At 33.8% G+C, this 23612-nt stretch overlaps 1 protein-coding gene across 4 annotated transcripts in view; it reads left to right on the top strand.

Annotated features, from left to right (window-relative positions):
* LOC116345830 (cyclic nucleotide-gated cation channel subunit A) overlaps positions 1-23612 on the top strand; it is a 43625-nt gene that overhangs the window by 17936 nt on the left and 2077 nt on the right. For 2 of the 4 annotated variants that reach the window (XR_004201534.1, XM_031775537.1), the window contains 9 exons: positions 10539-10808; positions 12149-12311; positions 16416-16684; positions 16864-17134; positions 17435-17553; positions 18414-18608; positions 20847-21057; positions 21309-21449; positions 21590-21740. Coding sequence is in view for 3 of the 4 variants with exons in the window: in XM_031775537.1 (XP_031631397.1) it covers positions 10539-10808; positions 12149-12311; positions 16416-16684; positions 16864-17134; positions 17435-17553; positions 18414-18608; positions 20847-21057; positions 21309-21449; positions 21590-21740 (1790 nt within the window). In the remaining variant the exon portion in view is untranslated. Of the gene's footprint in view, positions 1-218; positions 237-4679; positions 5184-10538; positions 10809-12148; positions 12312-16415; positions 16685-16863; positions 17135-17434; positions 17554-18413; positions 18609-20846; positions 21058-21308; positions 21450-21589; positions 21741-23612 lie in introns of those variants that run through there. The other 2 variants (XM_031775559.1, XM_031775551.1) reach the window with 2 other exon arrangements.

Genomic DNA, 23612 nt, shown 5'->3' on the forward strand with positions numbered 1-23612 from the left:
AGAGAGAGAGAGAGAGAGAGAGAGAGAGAGAGAGAGAGAGAGAGAGATAATATTCAAAGTATGATAGACTTCAACAGAGCAGAATAAAACGAAGTTGATTTGGAGTTCGGTTATTGTTTCAATTCAAAAACAACAGTTTCATTTCGTTTATCGAGTAAATCGTGCGTAAATTTTTTCGTTTCTGATAAAATATAAAATCGATGATGTATTCGATTGCATAAATTATATATAAAAAAGTAATAAATTTTTTCCGCACAAGTGTATTTTATTTTTATTTTTAATACGTGCTTGACAAAGTTTTTTTTATTGCGAAAAAAAATATATTTTTTATCTAATTTCTAATCGTGAACTTTTCCACCATTGATCGGAATAAAAGAAGGAACAAAGCCAAAAATTCTCTAGTCACAGAAAAGATAAATTTCGATGATATGACTAAGACTCAATTGGAATTGATGTCTTTATCACAAGAGCGTCCATTGCCATAACATTATCTGCTACGTGGGCAGATGAGGAATATATATTCTTTGAATTTCCACATTAAACATTCGTTTGAAAATGTTCCAAATCACACATACACACATAAATGCATTTAACGAGTGAGAGATGAAGAGAGAGAAAAAAACAGCATCATATTGAACGATTGAATAAATGACCAAATCTTAAACAAATTTTGCCGGAAAAAAATGAGCGCGCTCAATGTATGGGCATAAAATATACATTTGTATTATTTACATGTTTTCTGTTTTTCTTAATGTTCGATTTCGGGTTTTTCGATGGATTCTTTTTTTTTCATGCGGAAAATACCATTTTCCATTGAATTTTCAATGGAAATACATTCCACAAAAAGAACAAATCCAATGAATTTGACAAAAGCTTAATTCAATAGAATTTCGCACAGAAACCGAATTCAAGTTATATGCTAAACTTGTTTACGTTGACATGTTGTCTCTAGAATTTACCATTTTGTTACAATACCAAGAGCTTTGGCATGTTTCCTTGCATTTTTCACGCATTTGAAATATATTCAACGGGAGCAAATGCAAAATAAACGTACAATAGTACCTCACTCTATAGTTCAGTAATTTTTGGTGTAGGGCGACGCCACCGTATGTACATAGAAATTTACATTTAAACTAATGCCATCTAACGTGTTTGATAATTTTTTTCCCCAAAAAAGTGGCACTATAACCCGTCTTTGTAAACATATCACTCTTGTAAATTTATTAGTAATATAAGCGAATCATTTGAATGATATGGACCATCAAGGAACTGTTGTTATTGGCGAATGTGTATATTACATTCATTTTTTGTGCTGAATTATTTACGATACGGATAGATACGGTGAAATAATCCAGACCCGAAATTCCACAGAAAAAGATCCAAAACAGAACCCATTTGCAAAATACTCTCTTGGTTTCAAAATGCTTTGACTCTACTGGGCTTACAGTTACTAGCACTTTTTTCTCTTCATCTGCAGATACCATAGCGAAATGGAATGACGATGAGAAGAAAAGATTTGGTGCATATGTTATTTGTGATTTTACAACAGTCATATCGGAATTCCATCGGTTGCGAAATTTGCATTTCCATTTGCGTCAAGAGGCGAAATGAATCATTGCCGAAAAATCGAATCCATAAAAATTCCAAAGAAAAAAAAAACATTCAACACAATCACCATTCGTTAACATCATGACCATTTCTTCTTTTTTTTTGTTCAGCATAAAATAATAGTATTCGTTCTTTTAAAACGTTAAACATTATCTCGTTTTACATGGATTTTATATATCCCCGTACATGACCAAAAGGAAGTGTATGTGAAACAACAACAAAAAAAAAAACTGATGTGAAAATTCAATAATTCCAAATATCATTGAGCGAATGTTTGTAGGGACAACAAACATTCCATTGACACAAACATGTGGATCCATTATCCATGGAGCAGCACTTTTCGATTGGAGAGCAATGATAATATCTCGTTTGTTTTGCAAAAACATAAACAAACACGCCGATCAAGCTGTTTGCCTTATCGAATTGCATAAACGATATAATCATTATATCCATACCATTGACTTAGTTCAAACTCGGCAAAATATATTCACAAGACTATTGTAACCAATTTATCGGTTAAATATTTTAAAAATATTAGTTTTTTTTTCACTCCTTACGTTGCCAATAAAGCACGTACAATCAATACATTTTGTTTGCTATTCAGTAATTTAGTGTAATAAAAAAAATTGTTGATGTGCTACGGTTGCTCGTCACTATAGCTAATCAATATTCACTAGCATTTGTTGCTTTTTTTAGTTTTCTTAATGCTCAACATTGAATTTCATTGCTGTTTGTTATTTGTACTTTGGATGAGAAAATATGTGCGTTAAAATATATGCGATGCTTTAAAGCGGCAACCGAAACAGCAAATATGTTGTCAATAACAACAACAACATACATAAAAGCAATAGTATGTCGTCTATTGGCAATTTTCCCAATGGATTTTCACTCGTTCAACATTCGATGTGCGTTCAATCGTTCGTTGCTTCTTGGCGACACGTGTACGTATAATTAAACCGACAACAATTTTAGATACATTACGAAAGAGTGAGCAAGAGATAAAGCATGAGAACGAGAGAGAGAAAGAGGGAAAGTTTGAATAAAACTCACTTATTTAATCATAAAACATAGATGATTTATCTGTGGGTTTGCTAATTAGAGTTGGGCTTACAATGTATAATGAAAAATTCGGTGTGCCCTCATCGAAAACCGCCGATGATGAGTGAACGTCACGATTTTATTGGCATTATATAAATTCAACAAAATCGCCTCTATTTTGGTTATTCCCATGATTGCCGAGTACTGTTTTCTATTTGCTAACGATATGTTTTAAGTGATTGTCTATTATTTGAGATTATTCGAAAATATGTTCATGTTTACATGATTTTCAACCGCAAACATGTGACATGTAGTACAACCAAAATACAAATCAATTTTTGAATTAACAACGACACAATTATCGTTGTTTTCTTGCCATATTTAAATACGTTATTGTTGACAAAAGAAAAATTCGATTGAGTTGATGTTGTGTGTCAAGTTAACTGCAAGTTTTGCCATATTGATTCAAACAACATTACTTCATGTACGTCTATATAACAAGAAGATATTGATTTTTCGTCGTTCAATTGAAATCCACACAAAAAAACTATGAATTATTTAAATGATTGCAGGTGATTGAATGAGAGAGAATGACCACATTGATATTCAAATGACGTAGATTTTGTACAAAAACTATAAAACAAATGAGATGGCCCGTGTTTGTTGAGCAATGTATAAAATTGCATGCACCGCGCACACAATCGAAATATTATTCATTATGGAAAAATGACAAACGGTACAACCCAAACCGATTTATACATTGAAAATCGTTTTAAAAATTTTGTTTTCAATTTGGCGTGTATTGAATGGCATCGGGTGCTCACTCCGTACTAATTATTTTATATGTTAATCGGCATTCATGGGACCGATCGACAAATGACAATGTATGATAACTTAAAATCAATCGGCATTCTTGACGAGCTATCACGCATTTCTCGTTGCTCAGTCTTCTCATCTCTTTTGCTTTCACATTGACTCACGGTGTTTGTGTCTCTGTCTCCCGTTTGACTGCATGAAGACGAATTTGGAAATTCAGGCCGATGTCATAATTACAACCAAATTCGGTGTGGCGAACAAAAGTGTACGCGTGTGCATTTGATTTATAGGTTTTCTCTCATTTATTTCACTTATTCATTCATTCACATTGCACTGTCTATATAGGCAAGAATCAGTCGCTAATTTAATTGCTTTTGTATTTAAATCTTTTGATTGTATCGTTTTGGTTTCGCAGCATGTTTGGAAATTAATGCACATAAAACATAATGTTACGATTTTGACACGATACTATGTGTTTGACATGCACACGCATGCATTTACGTTCTTCCGAATGAAATGAACGGCAATTAATTCAACTATTTTCAATAGAATTGAAAATTTGGCTTACTAATTGTAAATCCAATCAATAAATTTCATTGAGCAAGACTGCGGTGTTTTCTCTCGCTCTCTCACTGAATTATTCCGAGTTGTACGTCACAAATGTTTTAGTTGAAATAATTTTACCGTTTTAATTCTAATAAAACATGTGCGCAAAAGTAGAGTATGATATGTTATACATGCACACAAGCACGTGGTTTACTCCAACAAATGCATTCTAAACAAAAATGGGATGTTTCGACGGGATGACGATGATGATGACGACACGATAACTTGACTTTTCTCATCGTCGAAATCAAATTAGTCACATAATTTACACACACAGAGACAACACACACTGAATTTGGTGTTGCAACATTTGACATTCAATCGGATTGCAAGTTCAATGATCATTTAACGAGCATTCAACATTTTCAATCTCCCGCACTCACTAACTCACTTTTGCCTTTAACTTTTATCTCAATCAAATTGCAATTTTAAATGTTTATGGTTCTATTTAATGTCAAAAAATATATTCCTCTCCCCTCTTTGTTATCGGTACATTTCCGACATACGCTTTTTGAATTTATGATGAACATATTTTTTTTTTGGATTGCATTTACTTCGATAGTTTACCGATCAATGATGAAAAATGACGAAATCAAAAGTTGAACATTTCTATTCAATAAAATAATCAGTGCCATAATAACAATGTTTATTTCCCCATGAGAATTATCGGACGATGACGATTGAATCAATTTACAACTAAAACGGCGTATAAAATTGTGTATTTCCACCTGTTTTGGAGTTTGAATCGTTTTTTTAAGAGAAAAAGTTTAAAGTGTGTCAATTGCAATCAATACAACGACGACGAAAACAAACAAAAAAGGCACAAGGATAGAAAGATATAAACATCTACATGCCTGCCGTTCAAATGCAGTTTGATTGGCAACTTGGTTTAGAAGTGCCGTCCTGAAAATATATTCGAGCCGTGAATTCATGCACAACCAACTTCGACTGTGATACCGCACACAAACACACACACACTTGAATTTCAACTGGCATTGGCAGATATAGTGAGAGTGCAAAATACGTGGGTTGTGTGCGAACATTAAGTTACAATTGTCGGCCAAAAAATGGTGCAAACCATAGATGTGTTAGTCCTTGGTGGAGACAATCGACTGGTAATTTTCTTGTTTGTTTCAACACATTTTTTTTCTTCTCTTCCAAGAAACCGACCGAGTGGATGAAATAGAATAAAATGTATGTCGGTTTCGCATCGAATGCAGGTCATCCCCATACAAACTCTTTCATTTAACAATTTTTAAACTCCAATTAAACACAGTTTTGAGAAAAGTTTAACAAGAAAAATAAAGATAAACGTTGTGGCATTGCATAAAACCGAATGCAGATAAAAAAGACACATCCGAACACATTTTATAATATAGTTTGTAAAAGTTTCACTTATAATAATTGGTTGGTGTTTTAACAAGTAAACATAACATTCAGCCGCATCATGGCATGGCGCTCGCATGGCATAAGAAACGGTCTTTATGGTTCAATGAAAACGCTATAAAATTGACAAAAGGAAAATATATTGTTCGATCGTTGAAAAATATAGTCGAAAAGAATAGATCTTTCGATGAAATCATCAAAATGATTGAGAAAAAAATATATTTAGTACACGCTCGAATTGAAAGAAAATAAAGCAATGAATTTTTTCTCGGAAACAAGTTGTTTGGTTGGTTGGATGTCGATAGGCTTCCGCAAGAAGAGCATATCGCACTTCCACAAGACATTTTTCTGGTTGTTAGCAACACTTTTTAATTGAATTTCAGAACTGCTACTTGAAGAAATTAATGATAAAGAGCGAGAGAGCAAGAGCGTAAAAAGCGATTTGATACAGTACACATTTTCAAACACTGTATATTTCTTCGTTGAATATGTATAAAATAAGAAGTCATTTTCTGGATGTTATTAACAGTGATAATTGAAACGACACTAATTCGCATTTGGATTAATACATCGAACATGCTAATTCAATTGTAGTTGTGCAGTTTTGTTCGCTTAATAGCTTTTAAGTTGTTAATATTCAGCGTATTAAGGGTTGCAAACCATTTGCAATTATGTGCAAATGTTGAAGGACTTGAAATGTGGCGTTGAGTGCATAACAATACAAGTATGTCCTCATGGAATGTAGAGTTGTCGGAGAAAGTGACTGAAGCATATATGCATGACAGATAGAGTATGTTTTTTTTCGTGTGTATAATTTCCATGGAAATAGAAAAAAAATTGCAATAACGTGATCAGAAATTTGACGCTTGCATGATTTATATGATGAATCAAATATCTCCTACTTTCAATCGCCTACACTTAATCTGATTACTTGAGATACATAACATAAAGTCATTGGATTCGAATTTGTGGTATCTCTTTCTCGCTTACTCCTTCCTGTCATCTTTGACTATTGCAATTTTGAATCTTGTATGATGAGAGAGTCTCTCAGAGAGACAGTCAACCTTGAAACATCTCCGACCAGTGCGATTAAAAATTCATGGCATATCGTTTACATTAACAACAACAAAAAAAATCTGTTGCCATTTGATTGAATAGCCATTGAATTTCCCATGTTTTCGATGAATAAAAACTGTGACTAGTGCAGATCGTATCCATTCATGAACTTATGATATGAAAGAATGCAGAAAAAAGCTAAACAAACATTGTAATCTTTTCAATTGTTATACACTTGATGTTGCACAATAATTTTGATGACATTTTAATGAATCGAGAGAAAAAACCGAAGTTACAAATTCATGATCAACGATAAGGAAACATACAAAAAATGCATGTAACAATTAAATCGTTTTGTTTGGAGTTAATGTTTTTAATCAGATTTATCGATCATAATTTCGCCATAAATTGTTTCCATATACACCACTTATAAACAATTGTGTGATCAAATGCTCATTTGATTAGAATGAGCATTTTAATTTGATGCGCCCGCCACATTGAATTGATTGATTTGAGAAAACGAAAGAAGCGTCAAATTGTGCATTTTAATTAGAGAATCGACATTGAATTGCATTTAAATGCGGGCTTGTGGTAATTATTGAGCGCAGTAATTAACTATAAATGAATTGCACCATACACAAACGCTTTGTAATTTTTTTGTCGAATTGACATTTAAATGCACGAAAAAGACCAATAAAAAAAGAAACCATACCATATCATTTGGTTATAAATTCAATGTAAAAAGAAATGTGCATTCACAAAGTCAATTTCAGTTTTATTAGATTTTTGTCATGGAATATTAAATTTTCTATAACTAAAAGTGATAAAAGTCATTATTTGAATGAAGAAAAAAAAATGTTCACTGAATACGTCTATAGTTTCGAAGAATAAATGCAATTTTTGATGCGACATTTTCCGCTATATTTTTCGCATTTATTTATTTTGGTGCTAATTTGGCCTCACTGCATTCATACACACTCTTCATAAGGTGATTTGAATAATCTTGATATTCATGCGAATTTTCAACTTCAGCATGCTATCTGTGTATCCCTCTGTCTGTATTCAAACAACAATGCATATAAATATATGCAAAAATGAGATGGAAATTTGAGTTTAAATCATTTTTTTCTCGTAATGTGAACGCAAAACTCATAAAAAAATTGTGTATCATGATTTGTCGTTCAAGATTTATGTCCATTTATATGGTCCAGTCATACACTTTAAACTCATCCGAAGATCCGTTTATGGTGTCTCGTTCACTCTCTCAATATATAGCAAAAAGCGAATAAAAGTCACAACGTATCAAAAAACTTTGATTTGTAGGAAATCTGGTTGTATGTTTGGTTATTTGCATTGATTTGAACTATATGAGACCGTTGCAATGATTGTAACATTTTTGGTAACATTCACATTTCAATGGAAATTTAAGGCTAATGATGTGGTTTTTTGGGGTGTGCACGTTGCTACTTTTTTTGCTACTTAAATGAAACAAAATTTAGACGTAACACATTTTGACCAAGAAAATAACCTGCTAACAAAATCTATGTTGCTAACGCAACCAAAATAAAAAGCATGCTAATGAATATAGGAACATCGTACATTTTTATAGTCTTCGTAAAAATGGTTCCGTATTCATTTGCATGGTTTACAAACCAGATTGAGATGGTTTCATCCATTTGGCTTTTGTTCGATAAGCTTTCGATTTTCGTTTGAATCTGGTGCGCGCTGGAAACGCATTTGAATAAAAGTGCTCAACAAATGGGTTCGAGACTGTTTTTCCCATTGGTGAAAAAAGCACATAAGTTTGCCTTCTGATAACGAATAAAAAGTCATTGAGATTAGTAAATGTATGAATAAGGGTATTTTTTCTGTACACACGTGCATTTTAAGCAATTTCAATTGGTGCAACAATGTATGTCTGATGTGTACGATGTGCGTTATGGTCGGTAACTATGTGGCCACAATATTTATTTTTAACTTTACACAAAATCCAAATTCTCAATAGATTATAAAAATGATTCGAGACGAACCCGTTGAGGGTTGTATTTTTTTTTGTACACGGCAGTCTTCGTTTCGATGGAAAGAATCAAAACGAAAAAAAGGATTTCATTTTGCGTCGTCGAAAATCGAAGAGTGTATAAAATGAAGATGCATATTTTTGGGTAATTTATTCCCAATCATTATTGATGATGACGCACAGGCGATGCAGGCGATGAAAACAAAACAGTGAATAAACATGTTTGCAAATGGAAGGCAACGTCCAAAACTCAGTCATAAGTTATGCCCGGCGCTTTTTTCTATTGGGCATTTGTTTTTTTTTCTCGTAATATTCTCTGTGAACCAAGAGAGAACACGTGTATCAGAAGGTATATCACTATCGATTAATAACGATACAAGTGCCCTTTTTCATCATCTGCCAAGTTTTTTGGTGTTGTTCTTGTTAATTTGGCGGTCTTAAGACATTTATGCTTGGAATCGACAACGCTAATTTCAATGTACATGTCAAACACTCAATTTGAAAAACGAATCACTCAATTTTCGATGGAGAACAACCAATGAACTTTACTCATTGGCTCATAATGAATTATCAGGCGCGCATAATTTTCTTTCTTCTCTTGTTTGTCCTCTCAAATTCCGTACTAAAAAATATCAATAAGAAACACCATGAACCCAATTATACAGTCATTTTTACATCGCATCGAATGACAAGATCATACTGGAATACAGGAGCGCTGTTTTCATATCTGTTTTTATTTTCTCTCTTCTGAATTATTGCGTTTACCTTCATCGACAGTCGGCGCCTATCAGAAGAAACAAAAAAGAAAGTGGATACGCATCATTTGGTAAACATTTTCATTTCGTTTTGTTTTTCGATTTCTTTCAAACAAATTGATCTCGATAAATGGGGCTCATTCATGAAAGGGCAAATATTTCACACTGTAGTAGACATAAAATATCGTATCGTTATCCTTAAAAGTCTTATCATGACTATGAAAAAAGATTTCAACCGAAAACCAAAGAATGGCCAACAGAAGTAAGCTTCGAAACGAAAAATAGACAACCGAAAAAACCGTGTCTAAAATATGTGTAAGTAATGCCAATGCATTGAAGAAGGACCAAACTGGAAATATCTGGTATGTGCGCGAGGGCGTGTGATTGCATGTGTAATTGTGTATATCGGAGATGTTTTACACAGTGGTTTTGTGCAGCCATAGAAGATGCAAAACGAAAAAAAAATTCCACGCGCACTGTCTCACAAATTTTCATTAACATTAATTGCGTTAAACAAACAAGATTGTTTCAATTACGATTTTATGATGGTTGAGCAAAGGCAAAGAAAACGCCTTTTTTGTCTTTTTCACTCTCACATTCAATATATTTCTTTTTTCGTTTCTTTTTCGCTTTTCTCTGCCTAAAATTTTCATTCTTCTTATGCATTCGAAGAATGCCGTACCTTCAACGCAACGACATATTTCTTTTTTCTTTTCAAAGAAATTATCGTGTGCTATGCTGTATTTACAATGCTATATCATAATATTTTTTCACGTATAAGGGATCGTGCATTGGACGTTACGTCTTTCCAACACTGTTTATGATATTGAGGCTGCTGCTCACGTTCTCAATGCCACTTCACGTTCGAACACTAGAAAAACAGTTTCCATCGCCAAACAGTAATTAGCGTAATATTGTGTATTTTTTTCTCTGTGTGTTTATGTTGAGGATGTGTTGGTATTTGGCCGAGGGGTGAAACTGATCGTATCACCAAACAGCTCAATAAATTTGAGACAGTACGAAATATGTATAATTTTGTCATCGTAGTTATTGTCACACATTTTTACGTCATCGAGAAACGTGCAATACAGACACTTCGTGACCATATGTTCAAATTTTTACCGATGGCCACTTTTTTATATTTTAAGAAACCAGTTTTGAACTAATGTTTTATAGAAGAAATCGTTTAAATCCAAAAATTCTCTTTTTGCATTCATATTTTGTTTAATAATCATATCTATATTGTTAATTCACAGGATCCGCCACCTTCTCAACTAGCAGGTTCAAGCGCAACAACGGCAAATTCGTCAACAAAATTGGGTACATTTCGACGAATGCTAAATGCTATTAGGTACTGCTTTACAAAACGGGGTCGTTCAAAAAAGCCCGATTGGCTTTTAGACAAACAACCGTATCGTTCACGTTCGAAAAGTATACCATCGGAAGATGTGCCATCAGATGCATCAACAACAAATATATTATGCAGTCACCTGTCAGTTGATCCGTCCCTGCCATCACATTATCGGGTATGTATGCTGATCGGAGTTGTAAATGTGATTTTCTCTCTCTCTAACCCCTCCCCCCCCAAAGATCTAGTACGTTTGACGTTTATTCAGCATTGTATTTCAGTTTGAAGCCAGATGTTAAGCATACTAGACCTTATATACACTCTTCATTTTCCGATTCTTTTATGTCACTCATATGCAAACAAGCATTGACGAAAACAAGCGAACACAAGAGCACCATGATGCGAATAAAATTGCGACAAAAGTTTTGAATTAAGCATTCACAAGAAAATGAACTAAATAAGCATTCAACCAAAATTATGCTAATACACGTGATAAGTAGCACATTTTATGCGTTTAGCTCTCTCTTTTTTTTCTGTCGTTGCTTTTATGAATCAATTATTATCGAAACGACGTTTACATATATTCGATCAATCGTTATTTTGAGTATATGTTCCATTGACATAATGTTATTCTTGTTGCCGGAGAGCATTTTTGTCTCATTTGAATATGGAAATTTTTTTTTCTTCATTCGATTCTTCCTTTATTCTCAAGTGTAACACATTTCTTGCACATTTTCCGCCTACTATTTTGTTTTCGGTACATTCAATACACTGAATATGTACCAAACAGGAAATAGAACACGACACATTCAAGTTCACCGATTCTTCCGGTTCAAATGAAATAGGACATTCGCATCGAAAAATAAGCTCATATGTATCCGGTACCGCTCATGACGAACAACAAAATCAAAATGAGCAATTTCCTTTGAATTTACATTTTGATATAGACACATATTATATTTGCTGTTGATTCACTGATATAAGAGGGAGCGCACCATCATATGACCATTTTCTGTGTGTTATCACTGTCATCCATCGTTGATGCTTATGTATTGCAATGATACGAACGATAATGTGTGCTCTCTTCCACACTCAGTTCTCTATTCGATTTAATTCACTCAATGAGGCGACAAACAAACAAAAAAAAACACACCATAGAATCGAACGAAAAATGTCTACAAAAAAATTGGCTGACTATCGATCGAAATAGAGAAGATGAATGATAAATAACAACAAAAATTCGTTGCATCGATCGACACAAGACACTTTACACAGTATGAGTTCGCATTGTGTGCTTGCATGCGGTGCAAAAAAAGATGTAAAAAACTTTGTCTCCCACTCTTTGCATTTCTCTCGCTCTTACTTTTTCCACCTCCTCAATCAACAACATTATCAGAGAAAATATATAAAAACCCAAATAACCATGTAGCCTTATCGTTTGTTGCTGCTCATCTCATCATCCAATTTCTCTTTTTTCGTTTTCTTTTGCTTTCCCGCTTTCTCTGACATTCACAACAGTGGTTAACTTTAGTGTCATTGGCTGTGTTGTACAACATTGTATTCGTGGTTGGACGTGCGGTTTTCTGGGAAATTAATCAGAGAGTACCAATGCTATGGTACGTTCTGGATTATGTGTGTGATGGTATTTATTTCATCGATATAATAGTGCATTGTCATGAAGGTAAGTTTATATGAAGAAAAAAAAAGATTTAACAAACATTTTTTTTCGTTTTTCTTTCAAAGCATCTCACTTTCTTTCTCTTTCTTTTTGTCGTTGAAGTTTTCTTTCAAAAGTTTACTACGTTTTGAAAAGCGGACAGAAAGTGTCTTATTATTTGTTGAAGAGGCTGCTTTTGTTCTTTTCTGTTATGAGGCAATCCTTATATGAATCGTTGCGGCGAAACAGTAGCTCTTATTTTTCTCCAAATAATACTGCAACATGAAGTTTTTTTCACACGGTTTATTTGTTGTAATACAACAAATAAACTATTCATAAAAAACTTTATGTTGCAGTATTATTTGGAGAAAAATAAGAGCTACTCTTTCGCCGCAACGATTCATATCTCCTAATACAATTCAACGCAACGATGCGAATGAAAAACAACAATGAAAAACTAAGGAAACAAATCTTTAATATTTCAGCACATGAAAAAATGGAGCTTTTGGCGTGCATTCCACAACGCTAAATATGCCGAATATATTAAACAAGCATTCCCGCACAAACATTTTTTAAATGGTCGATTATTATCATGAAATCTTGATTGTGTGGTCAATGCACACCAGCCACCAAATTAATGGCAGTTTGGTTCAACTTTGACTTTTCGTGTCATAATCAAAAACGGAACACAATCTCTGCCTCCCTACTCTCTCTCCCTCCTTCTCTAGGCCCTAAAGAAAGCGACTGCCGCAAACATCGGCACGAGGGAAGGCAATAAAAATTGATGATGCTTTCATTGAAGAGTTTGGCCAAAAACTTTTGCTTACCCCAAAAGCAAACAATGCCTTTTTGTTTATTATTATTATTATTATTTTCAGTTGTGGTTGACGTGCGTATCTTACTCGTTCATTTTGATCAAATCGATTGCTAACACGTTCATAATGCGAATCAATGAGACGAACAAATAGATCGATACAACAACATATTGACCGAAATGTGAGAGAAAACCAAATTTGAATGAAAAACGTGTGTTTTTCATTTCCACTCATCTGAGATAAAAGTTTGCACATAGTTTACAATGTCATTTTTCTTTTGGTTTTTTTTTCTTCTCTGAAAATTATGCAATACAATCGTTGTATTACAACGATAATGCTGTGCCCAATATTTTGGCGCTTGCTTTTCTTGAATGTGATATCGTTGGATTTTATTTGGCTTAACTTTCATATGGCCGGTATGAATCTAGGTCCATGGTAATGAATGCGGTGATGCAACGGTGGTAGCGATGGTGTTGGTGGTGGGTAGCTTTGCCAAATTTAATTTGACTATTCGGTCACTTTCGCATCGTATTTCAGCATCTAATAAAATAAAGTGTGGTTTGGCCAAATAATTTTATTCATTTCATATTGCAAGCACTGTCGCCCGCTACACCGAACCTAAACAAATTAAGATGAAATTTTATTACAGCCGCTTTCATATCAATATGTTCGCCGTTTTTATTTGCAATGGTTTGATGGCGAATGATGGAATCTCAAGTAAAGAGTCGACGCGCATATCTATGCTTTCTCTGTGATACTATTTTGTTCGCAATTTTCATGCTCTCATAGTAACAACCAAGGACCTGTATAGTATGTGTTTGTGTGTGTGCATGTGTGTTGTATTGTGCTATGGTGTGTATCACTTTAACGCGGTTGCAAACTTGCGCTTACTTTTACGTTCCGAAGCGCGAATGAAAGGGAATAGAATAACCGAATCAAACTTGTAAAGCCCTTGATGACTACTAGTGGTTTCTTTTATCGGTGTATATAACGGTGTTTATCTTTTGTTCACTATCGGTTTAATTCGTCGAAAGAGCATTTTGCCGGAATTGCCATTTATACTGAGAAACCGCTACCGTCATATAAGCAACAACAAAATCCCATACACACACACACTCACTGGCTTCGATGATTTTGAGAAGAGAGAACCAATGTTGTTGCCATTCCACAGATTGCTTCTGGCAATAGTAGGTAGATTCAATCAGATTTCCGTTCCAATCCAATATAATTGCCCAACGGAACGAGCAAGAGTGCGAGAAAACCGATTTTTCTATCAAATTCACGCAGCGCAAACACATTCCAAAAACTTTTTTTCTATCGCTCTCTCTCTCTCTCTCTCTCTCTCTCTCTCTTGTTCTTATATTCCCTTTCTCTGTGCTTTGTAAAAAAATTTGTTGTTGCATCTATACTTTAACAGTTTGCAGGCATTTTTTGCTTCTTATTTTCAATTGAATTTTAGTATGGTGTCGGTGATACAGTCGATTTGCTGCCGATATCTAGACACGTTTCCTTTCTCGTGTGTTTATCCGATGAAAAATATTCCAATACTTCTTATTTCATCGAGTTTGATTTGATTTTCTTTGGTGATTTTATATAATTTTTAGTCGTCTTTCTTTGAATGGCCGGATCATGTATTACATTCATCAATAGGTTTTCATTTTGGTCTCTATGTGCGAAAACTTTTACAGAAATCGTCGTTGTAAGCGCGGTGATTGTTGATAAGCCTGGCCAAAAGATTTTCATAAGAATAAAAGAAAATAAAAGCTTTGATTCTTGATTCATTGTGACGATCGAAAAAATCGAAATAGCTGAGCAAGCAATTGTGTGTGCGTATAGTATAGTATAGTATAAAAGATGACTTTTTTTTCTCTTCTTTGAACGACGTATGGTGCTTTGTGAGCTTTTGTGTGATCTTTCAATCGATCTAAACTAAATCCAAATGGGCACCAAATCAACGATGAAAAACGAAATGAAATTTACAACAAGACTCGAATCGAATTGGTCATTGAAACTGAAGAAAATAAGCCAAAAGCGTATTTCTTTGCATTCACATACAACTAATTAAAATTGAAGTCACGTATTAAATTATCATCGAATTATTTTCAGCGCGGAGGCGCCTTCTTCGAATTTATTTTGCGTTGCCTTTTTTGCGTCGCGTGAAATGAAACGTGAAATTGTTTCTTGTTTTTGATTTTCGAAATTTGTTAACATTTCAACTTTTCTTGAAACTCGATGTATCAATCTAATGAACGAAATCATGATCGTGTATGTTTGGCAGAATTTCATAAAATCAAAACATCGATAAATGTTGATGATTTGGTTTCTTCGTAAAATTCGTACAATATAATTATACGCACATACGATAATTTGATATCGTTGTAGACAGTGTTGATGGCAAAAAAACACCCAGAGTTTTAAATACTTGTTGTTTGTCTCAACGGAGTAAATATTAGAAGTTCAATTTTTGCGACACATACACACAAATCACAGACGCTTTTTCAATGAAGTTGAAATATCTTGAGCATAAAATTGGATAGAAAATTCAATGCTTTGGCTTTTGAATCGTCGTATTGAACGCATCCAATGAAAATGATGTGCAAATTAAATGGCGACCAAATTATTTGAGCACGTTAATGACAAAGAATACTATCCGCTTGATGAGTTTTTGTTGGAAGTTTTCACAAAACTTTCGAAAATGAAATTACTTTGTCTACATTTTCTTTATTCGATTTTATCTGATTCGGGATGTATTTGGATGTGTATGTGTGGCCTTGTCACAACATCAGATTTCAATTAGTTTTCTGCAATCTGATGCGGAAGTTGGATGCATAAAGCCACCATAATTATTTGATGTGGTTTTTCTTGTTGTCTTTTAAGATCCGTTCTCTGGAATTTTCGATGAGTAAATTGCAAACTTTTTTCCATATTCTCTGATCTTATCAAATGGTTTTGCATTGCAATGTTGCTACGATGACGATGATGATGTGCAGTCTCTCACACGCAAAAATGAAATTCAATGGAACATTTCACATATAATATGTATATATATTTTTTAACGCTAAAAAGTTCTGTGTTCAATACATTGTGAAAATCCATTTATATTGAAAAGCAAACAGCAAAATGTGGTTATCCATTTTTGTTTTTGTTGGTTTTCTTGGCCGCTCTCTTTTTGTAAATATTGAGTTTTAGTTTCAATTCACATTTATTTGTATTTGTTCACATAAAACCATAGCTAATATGTTAGTTGTGTGTTTTATTTTTGCTATCTCTCTCTCTCTCTCTCATTTCAAAATGCTGTCCGGTTTGGTTACAGGTTATTTGGATCAAGGTCTTTTAGTTCGTGATGCAGTCAAATTGCGGGCACACTATTTTACAACAAAAGGATGGCGTCTGGATTTTTTATCGCTTATACCGACAGATTTCGCATATATTTGGTGGCAAACACCAGGCGAATGTCTCAAAAAAGTGCCATGCTCAGTTATTGTGCGATTAAATCGGCTATTCCGTCTGCCAAGAATGCTCGAATGGTTTGAACGTACTGAAACGGCAACCGGTTACCCAAACGCATTTCGTATTTGTAAAGTAAGTGAAATATTTGTCATATATTATTATAAACTGTTATTCAAGTTGCGAACATCTTAACAACACTATCATTTGGCAATGTTGCTAAACAGCCAGAGCATACCATAACTTATTTCCCTTATAACACTGTCAAATTGATGAGAAATTTAATTGAATATTTTTCTTCTCTTTATACATAGGTTGTTTTAGCGATTTTAGTTTTAATCCACTGGAATGCCTGTTTGTACTTTGCGATTAGTTATGCCCTTGGATTCAATTCGGATAATTGGGTATACAATACAAATGGTACAATCAATTCAACACTGTCACGACAGTATATTTACTCATTTTATTGGTCAACGTTGACCTTGACCACGATCGGTGAGACGCCAACACCCGAAAATGATATCGAATATTTGTTCGTTGTGGCCGATTTTTTAGCAGGCGTTCTAATTTTTGCCACCATTGTTGGTAAGTTTATCAAAAAAATGTCGTACTTTTTTTAGGAATTACCGTGTCTATTCTTCATTCTCTTTCTAAAGAGCAGATCCGATTGGTTTTTTTTTTTCAACAGGATATTTACCAAAAAAACTCATTATGATGGCTTTTGCTCTTGATGAGATTCTTAAAAACACCCCTGAAATTTTCAATTTTTCTTCGCATTTTGATTTTTACAATTTACGCAGTTTTATTATATAATACGGAATCGTACAAAAAGTTAAAAAAAAGAAGATGTTCAAGGATGTTGATTTTTTCCCATTCGATTTTCAGGTAATATTGGTTCGATGATTTCCAATATAAATGTGTCACGGGTTGAGTTTCAAAATCGTATGGATGGCGTTAAACAGTACATGGCTTTCCGGAAAGTAGGCCACGAACTTGAAGCGAGGGTAAGTTTACATTGTTTGTCGCATTCTTATTTCCACTTCAAAGTCTATTGACAATCAGAATTGCCATGGCAAAATGAAGTTCTTTGAAGCAGAACATTGATTGAAACTTTTATGCCGCAAAACCGAAATCATCACTAATGAAATTAATCTAAAATTTTTAAATGTTATGGGAATTGTTCAAATCATTTGTAAGGCAGTTTTTACTTGTCTATTTTTAAGTGCATAAATGGGTGCCAGAATATTTAGTTGGGATGCATGCAAATCATATTATTACGATAAATCCATTAAATTTACAAAATGACACTCGGTCGAAATGAGACAAAATGTTGGTTTGGGAATTAATAGGCGAGAATATTGACAGCCATTAGAGCTATAACGTTAAATGTTTATTACTCTAGATTTGCGCATCAAAATGCTTCTAATATCCGACAGGAATTTTCAATGCCATTTTGTGGAATATAATGAGTTTTATGAACTCGCTGATCGCTTTCTCTCTTTTGCTCTCATTTGTTCGGCAATTTCTATTTCCGACGGGTTTTTATTTAATTAAATATTCGGTGTTTGTCACCGCATTTTCGTCGCCGGAATTTTGACGTTTTTAGTTGACGCAATTCGGTTGTAGTATGGTGTTCCAAAGGCTATCAAATTGTGTCAATTAAAAGTTTGATGCTTCGGGTGGTATACACAATTATTCAATTTTCATTATTAATCCATACCAAAAAGGAAAAACAATAATTTTCATCATAAACGAATAAATCCTTTGCCATTTATCATAAGCGTTTAACTAAATTTGTGCCATTCTTTATTTTTTATTTTTTTTTTTTGTTGGTTTCAATGCATGTTTAAAATTTCATTTGCAGGTAATACGCTGGTTTGCGTACACATGGGCACGCAGCGGAGCATTAGATGAAGAACGTGTGCTGTCTGCGTTGCCAGATAAATTCAAAGCCGAAATAGCGATCCGTGTTCACATGGATACATTGAAGCAAGTGCGAATCTTTCAAGATTGTGAGCCCGGTTTGCTGGAGGCGCTGGTATTAAAACTTAAGCTTCAGGTAAATAGTTTTGCATTTGGATTATTTTGGTTTTGTGTGTGTGTTTTCTATCTATTTCGAAACTAAAAATCGATACCACTCTTTCGCTTATTTCGATGTGTCTGTGTAACAGTTTTTCCATAACACGTGAGCATATAATGATAACTTTATGTTTTTCAATCTCTTCGATCAGCAGTATTGTTACGGTTGACAAAAAAAAAGTTTTGTGTCTCGCATAAATTCATGGTTTAATTTGTGTTGAAGTTAGTATTGTAAGCAATGTTATCAAACCACATGTGAGATTCTATGAATTGTCTATTTATGGTAGCATACAAACGTGAAATATTTGTGTTGAAAGCCACAGCAAATGGAATTGTTAGAGATAGAACAATAACCTTTTTACACGGAACCAATGTCAAACCGTTTACAATAGAAATATGTACACAATAAAAAAAAATTTGTTGTCGTTTTGTCATAATTTATATTATTGCGGTGTAGATGAAACGATGTCGAATCACATCGCCTGAAGCTAGACAATAAAGTCACAACGCCAATAGGCGCATACTTTAAAGCATCAAGCATAAATTCACATTCTTCATTTCCGACAATTTCTGTCACACACACATAATGGCCGGGGATTTTATTATTTTTATTTTCATTCAATCCAGCATTTTTGTTTACTTGATAGACCGTTGATTTGTTTTGGTTGGAATGCTTCTTTCGTTAAAATCGTTTATTACAATTTATTGTCCAAAAATATTGTTCGACACCGGCCAACTTCAATAATATCCTCTTTTACATTTTCATTTGTGTTCAAATTTATCGAGAATATGTCACAACATCGCGTGATGATTAGAACACCGGAATAATAAATTTGGATAGGGCTTAAAATGAAATAATGGAGTCAAGTGGCTCCATATTACACAATAGAATCACACAATTCAATATTAAATGTGGAAAATGCGTTGTGTTATTTACATGCCAAAATAAAAGCAACCATTTCAAAGACATGAATGACTTGAACTAGGACGAAGTGAGACAGAAATACAGTCCCAAAATAACGACAAAAAATATATATAATAGCAAAATTCCATTTTGCCTACGCAAACCAACATTACGCGATACTTTATTTGAACGGTAAACCACCCGAAATGGTTTGGATAATGTTTGATACCAAGATTCAGCATGAAAAATACAAACGGAAAATAATATAAATGAAAGCGAATAAAAATGAATGAATGAAAAAAAGAAAAACAAAACACACATAAAATCATTTCAATTTATTTAGATTTGTCGCACACTAAATGCATTTTCATTGATTCAATGACATTTTTTGTTTACCTTTGTTGAGATCCAAGACAATAAGTCACACTTTCCTTGTGAATGAATGTTAAATACCCATCTAGTAGCATACAATGAATGACATCTGTTATTCATGCATAATTGACATTGATTTCGTTGGCGCTTACATTTGAACGAGAATTGCGTTCGCTTAACAGATGCAAAAGAAAACTAAAACGAACAGTATCAATGCAATTAAATCAAAATAAACAGATTGGAATGTCAAAGATCTATAATATATTTTTTATTTCGGGACGATTATTTTTTGTCAGTGCAATGAGCTGCTCTGTCTCTTATCAGCATTTCGTTTTGAATAATATATGCATCGCGTTAAAAAATGATCGTTTAAATCAAGCTTGATTTTATTGGTATTGCAGCAATAAAATGACTCCAACGACAGTTTAACTAAAAAAAAGAAGAAATCATTGTCGTGATTTTTTTTTTCGTTTACCGGAGACAAACATTTTCCGTACTATATATATCCTTTACGTTACACTTTGAAAGAATGCCTTTCGAAATAAATGAAAGTAAAAAAAAACTCGTGCGGCCCTGGGCAACACTCGTTCGCTCTTTTTTCGATCAGTCAACATGAATTGTTTTCACTTTATACGGCATTGGTGCTGCGGAAAAGTTGGCAATACAGTGAAAATTGTCAACAATAAGCACATGACAAACATTTTTACTGGTTTTCTTCTTCGTTTTGACATCGTATTTGTCAAAGCAAGTGTTTTCTGGCAATTTTACTTGTTCTCTTTCGCTGTTTATCATCTTCATCATCTTTTTTCTTCTTCTCGAGAATGTGTGACTTGATGATTTGATGTCAAGATGGAGTTTCGAACGTATTTCTTTCCCTATTCTTATTTATCCCACTGTGTGCTTTTTTCTTCTTCTTGTTTCATTTAAAATGTACGAATCCAGGTATTCAGTCCGGGAGATTATATTTGTCGCAAAGGTGATGTTGGAAAAGAGATGTACATTGTAAAACGAGGTCGTTTATCGGTAGTGGCTGATGATGGTGTTACTGTATTGGCAACACTTGGTGCGGGCTCTGTGTTTGGTGAAGTATCTGTACTCGATATACCTGGTAATAAAACCGGTAATCGTCGTACAGCCAACGTTCGATCACTGGGTAAGTAAAGAAAAACGAGATGAAAAACAACAACTCATCAAAGTTCTTGTTTTTGTGTGAACTAACGCGAACGCGATATAAAAAAATATTGATTTGCACATCATTCGCTTTTTATTCACCGATGCTTGATTGTAATCTGTTTTGTATGTGTTTTTCTCATTTTCACTGTTTCTATTTCTTTATAATATTGTCATCGATTTGATCTCGGTGTTCGGATACAAAATGAAATCGAATTATATATCGATTGACAGGCTATTCGGATCTGTTTTGTTTGGCCAAACGGGACTTATGGGAGACATTGGGCGATTATCCAGAAGCGAGAGCATCGTTAACTGAACGCGGTTGTCAACTTTTACGAAAAGATGGTTTGCTCGATGAAGAGCTATTTGCAAGTGAGTAAACATCATTTCGTTTCTCGTTTGTTTTTCTCTCTGCTCATTCTACCGAACCATTTTCATTTTGAATATTCTCTTTTTTCTTCTGCTTCTTTCATTTGACACACGCACACGTGTTTGATTGACAAATTTTACAGAGGCATCAACCGTACAAGAAACACTGACCGATGGTGTTCACAATCTGGAAAAGTGCGTTGAAAATCTAAACATACGATTGGCTCGTCTCCTTGCCGAATATTCAGCCAGTCAAGCCAAAATAAAACAACGTATTGCCAAATTGGAATTAAGGTAAACAACATTTACACAAGCGAAATTGACATTTCAATCAAAACGTTTCCATTTCTTCATTTTCATCTTGATTCATATTTAAGCACGTTATCATATAAAACATGAGATACGCTTTTCCGCTTATATTAATTCATTCATCGTTGAATTTTACGGAATGGGGTGCAAATGGTGTGCACATGAAATTTACGTTTAAATAGAAGTGTTTTTATTTCAACGATGATGAATTCAGCCGTTAAATGAAATTATGAGATGACATAAAATGAGATTCCTTTACTTTGCATAAGTAATTGCTTTTTTACTTTGTCTTCAAGTTTAAGCATGACTTTATTTCGATTACAAACCGATTAAGAAAATGTATGCCAATGAATGTTTGCCATCGAAAGGATTTCATTGAAGAATGTAAATTTCAACGTTGAAAAGTTTCGGCGATAATTTTGAGTGCACGTGAGTGTTTCAACCACAATAACATAGTAGATTGAAAAACAAGTTTGAAAATACGAAAAGTGGTTTCCAAGCAAACAATATTCGAAGTCAGTTCATACGAAATCGTATCACGAAAATAAAATGAACTAGTGGCCAAAATTTTCAGAACAAATGTGAAATTTAAGAATTTCAAAGTGTGTTTTGGTTTTGTTTTCGACACTAACGAAAATTTCCCTTTTTTTCGTCTGTGTTTCTTTTTCGTTCGCATACTCGATGGCGACGCATCAGACACTTTTAAGTCATGAACGTGACATATTTCAATTTGAATGTGATGATAGCATATGCGAGACTTCACGAGTCGTTTACTTTGGATTTAACTTAAAATACAAAGTCACTAAAATCCAAAGTGCAATTACCTTTTCGAAGCAGAAAAAAAGAGAATCAAGTGAGAAAAAAAAACGTACTTGAAACAACGAACATTTAACACTTTCACTAGAAGTATCTATTGATTTATGAAATGAAATCCGATAAATAAATAAGGGGCCAATTTTCATGTAATTTAACCGATGGTTATCGATTGTGGCACAGTGTGAACTGTGAAAACTGGCATATTTTCTATGTTTCCTACGTCTCGAATTTGATGAAAATTGAGTGCTTTTGTGCTGCGAACAAATCACATTGAGTTTTATATTTTCTGTTGAACGTCTCATCAACGAATAAATTCACATACATAAATACACATAAAGCATCTTAAATTTCGCATCGAAATTGATTGAATTTTCATCGACAGATTTATGACTGATAAATATCGAACGTTATCTGCTTGTGTTGTTCGCTCTCTTTTTTTTATTTTACATTTTTTTGCATCTTTTTTTTATGAGACACTCACAATGACAAAATGTATGCATACAAAAACATACATAAACCTGTTAGAATGTTTTCGAACAAAGAAAAAAAAATCGTCGCCAAAGTTGTCATACATTTGTTCAATTTCAAAAATTCAATGGAAGGAATTGAACAGATTAATGTTCGAAGGGCATAAATCTAACCGTAAATCTAAAGATGTGAGAAAAAGACCCGAAAAGAGCATAACATTGGTATGGTGCTTGTATAGTGATGCAGACTACATGTTCAATCCTTGGAGCAATTCCTTTAGTGAAATTTAAGTGGATTGAAACAATTTATTGTAAAAGCGTTTGTGTTGTGTGTACAAGTATGTGAGAGTCTGAATTGAAAACTCTTATCGAAATCTATTTCTCTGTTTCGATTCATTGTTTCATGGGTATCGATGTCGGGCCATTGACAATGTATGCGCGCGCTCAAGGTTTCATGACCAAGATGAAAATTCCACTTAAAATAACCATTATTTTCAATTCAAATCGAATCCATTCTCTCTCTAGATCTCCCTATCTCAACCCGCTCCCTCTCTTTCGCTCATCTATTCAATCG

Source organism: Contarinia nasturtii, unplaced genomic scaffold (genome assembly GCF_009176525.2).
Source record: "Contarinia nasturtii isolate CC-2019 unplaced genomic scaffold, AAFC_CNas_1.1 Cnas_scaffold_129, whole genome shotgun sequence".
Classification (NCBI taxonomy): Eukaryota; Metazoa; Arthropoda; class Insecta; order Diptera; family Cecidomyiidae; genus Contarinia; species Contarinia nasturtii.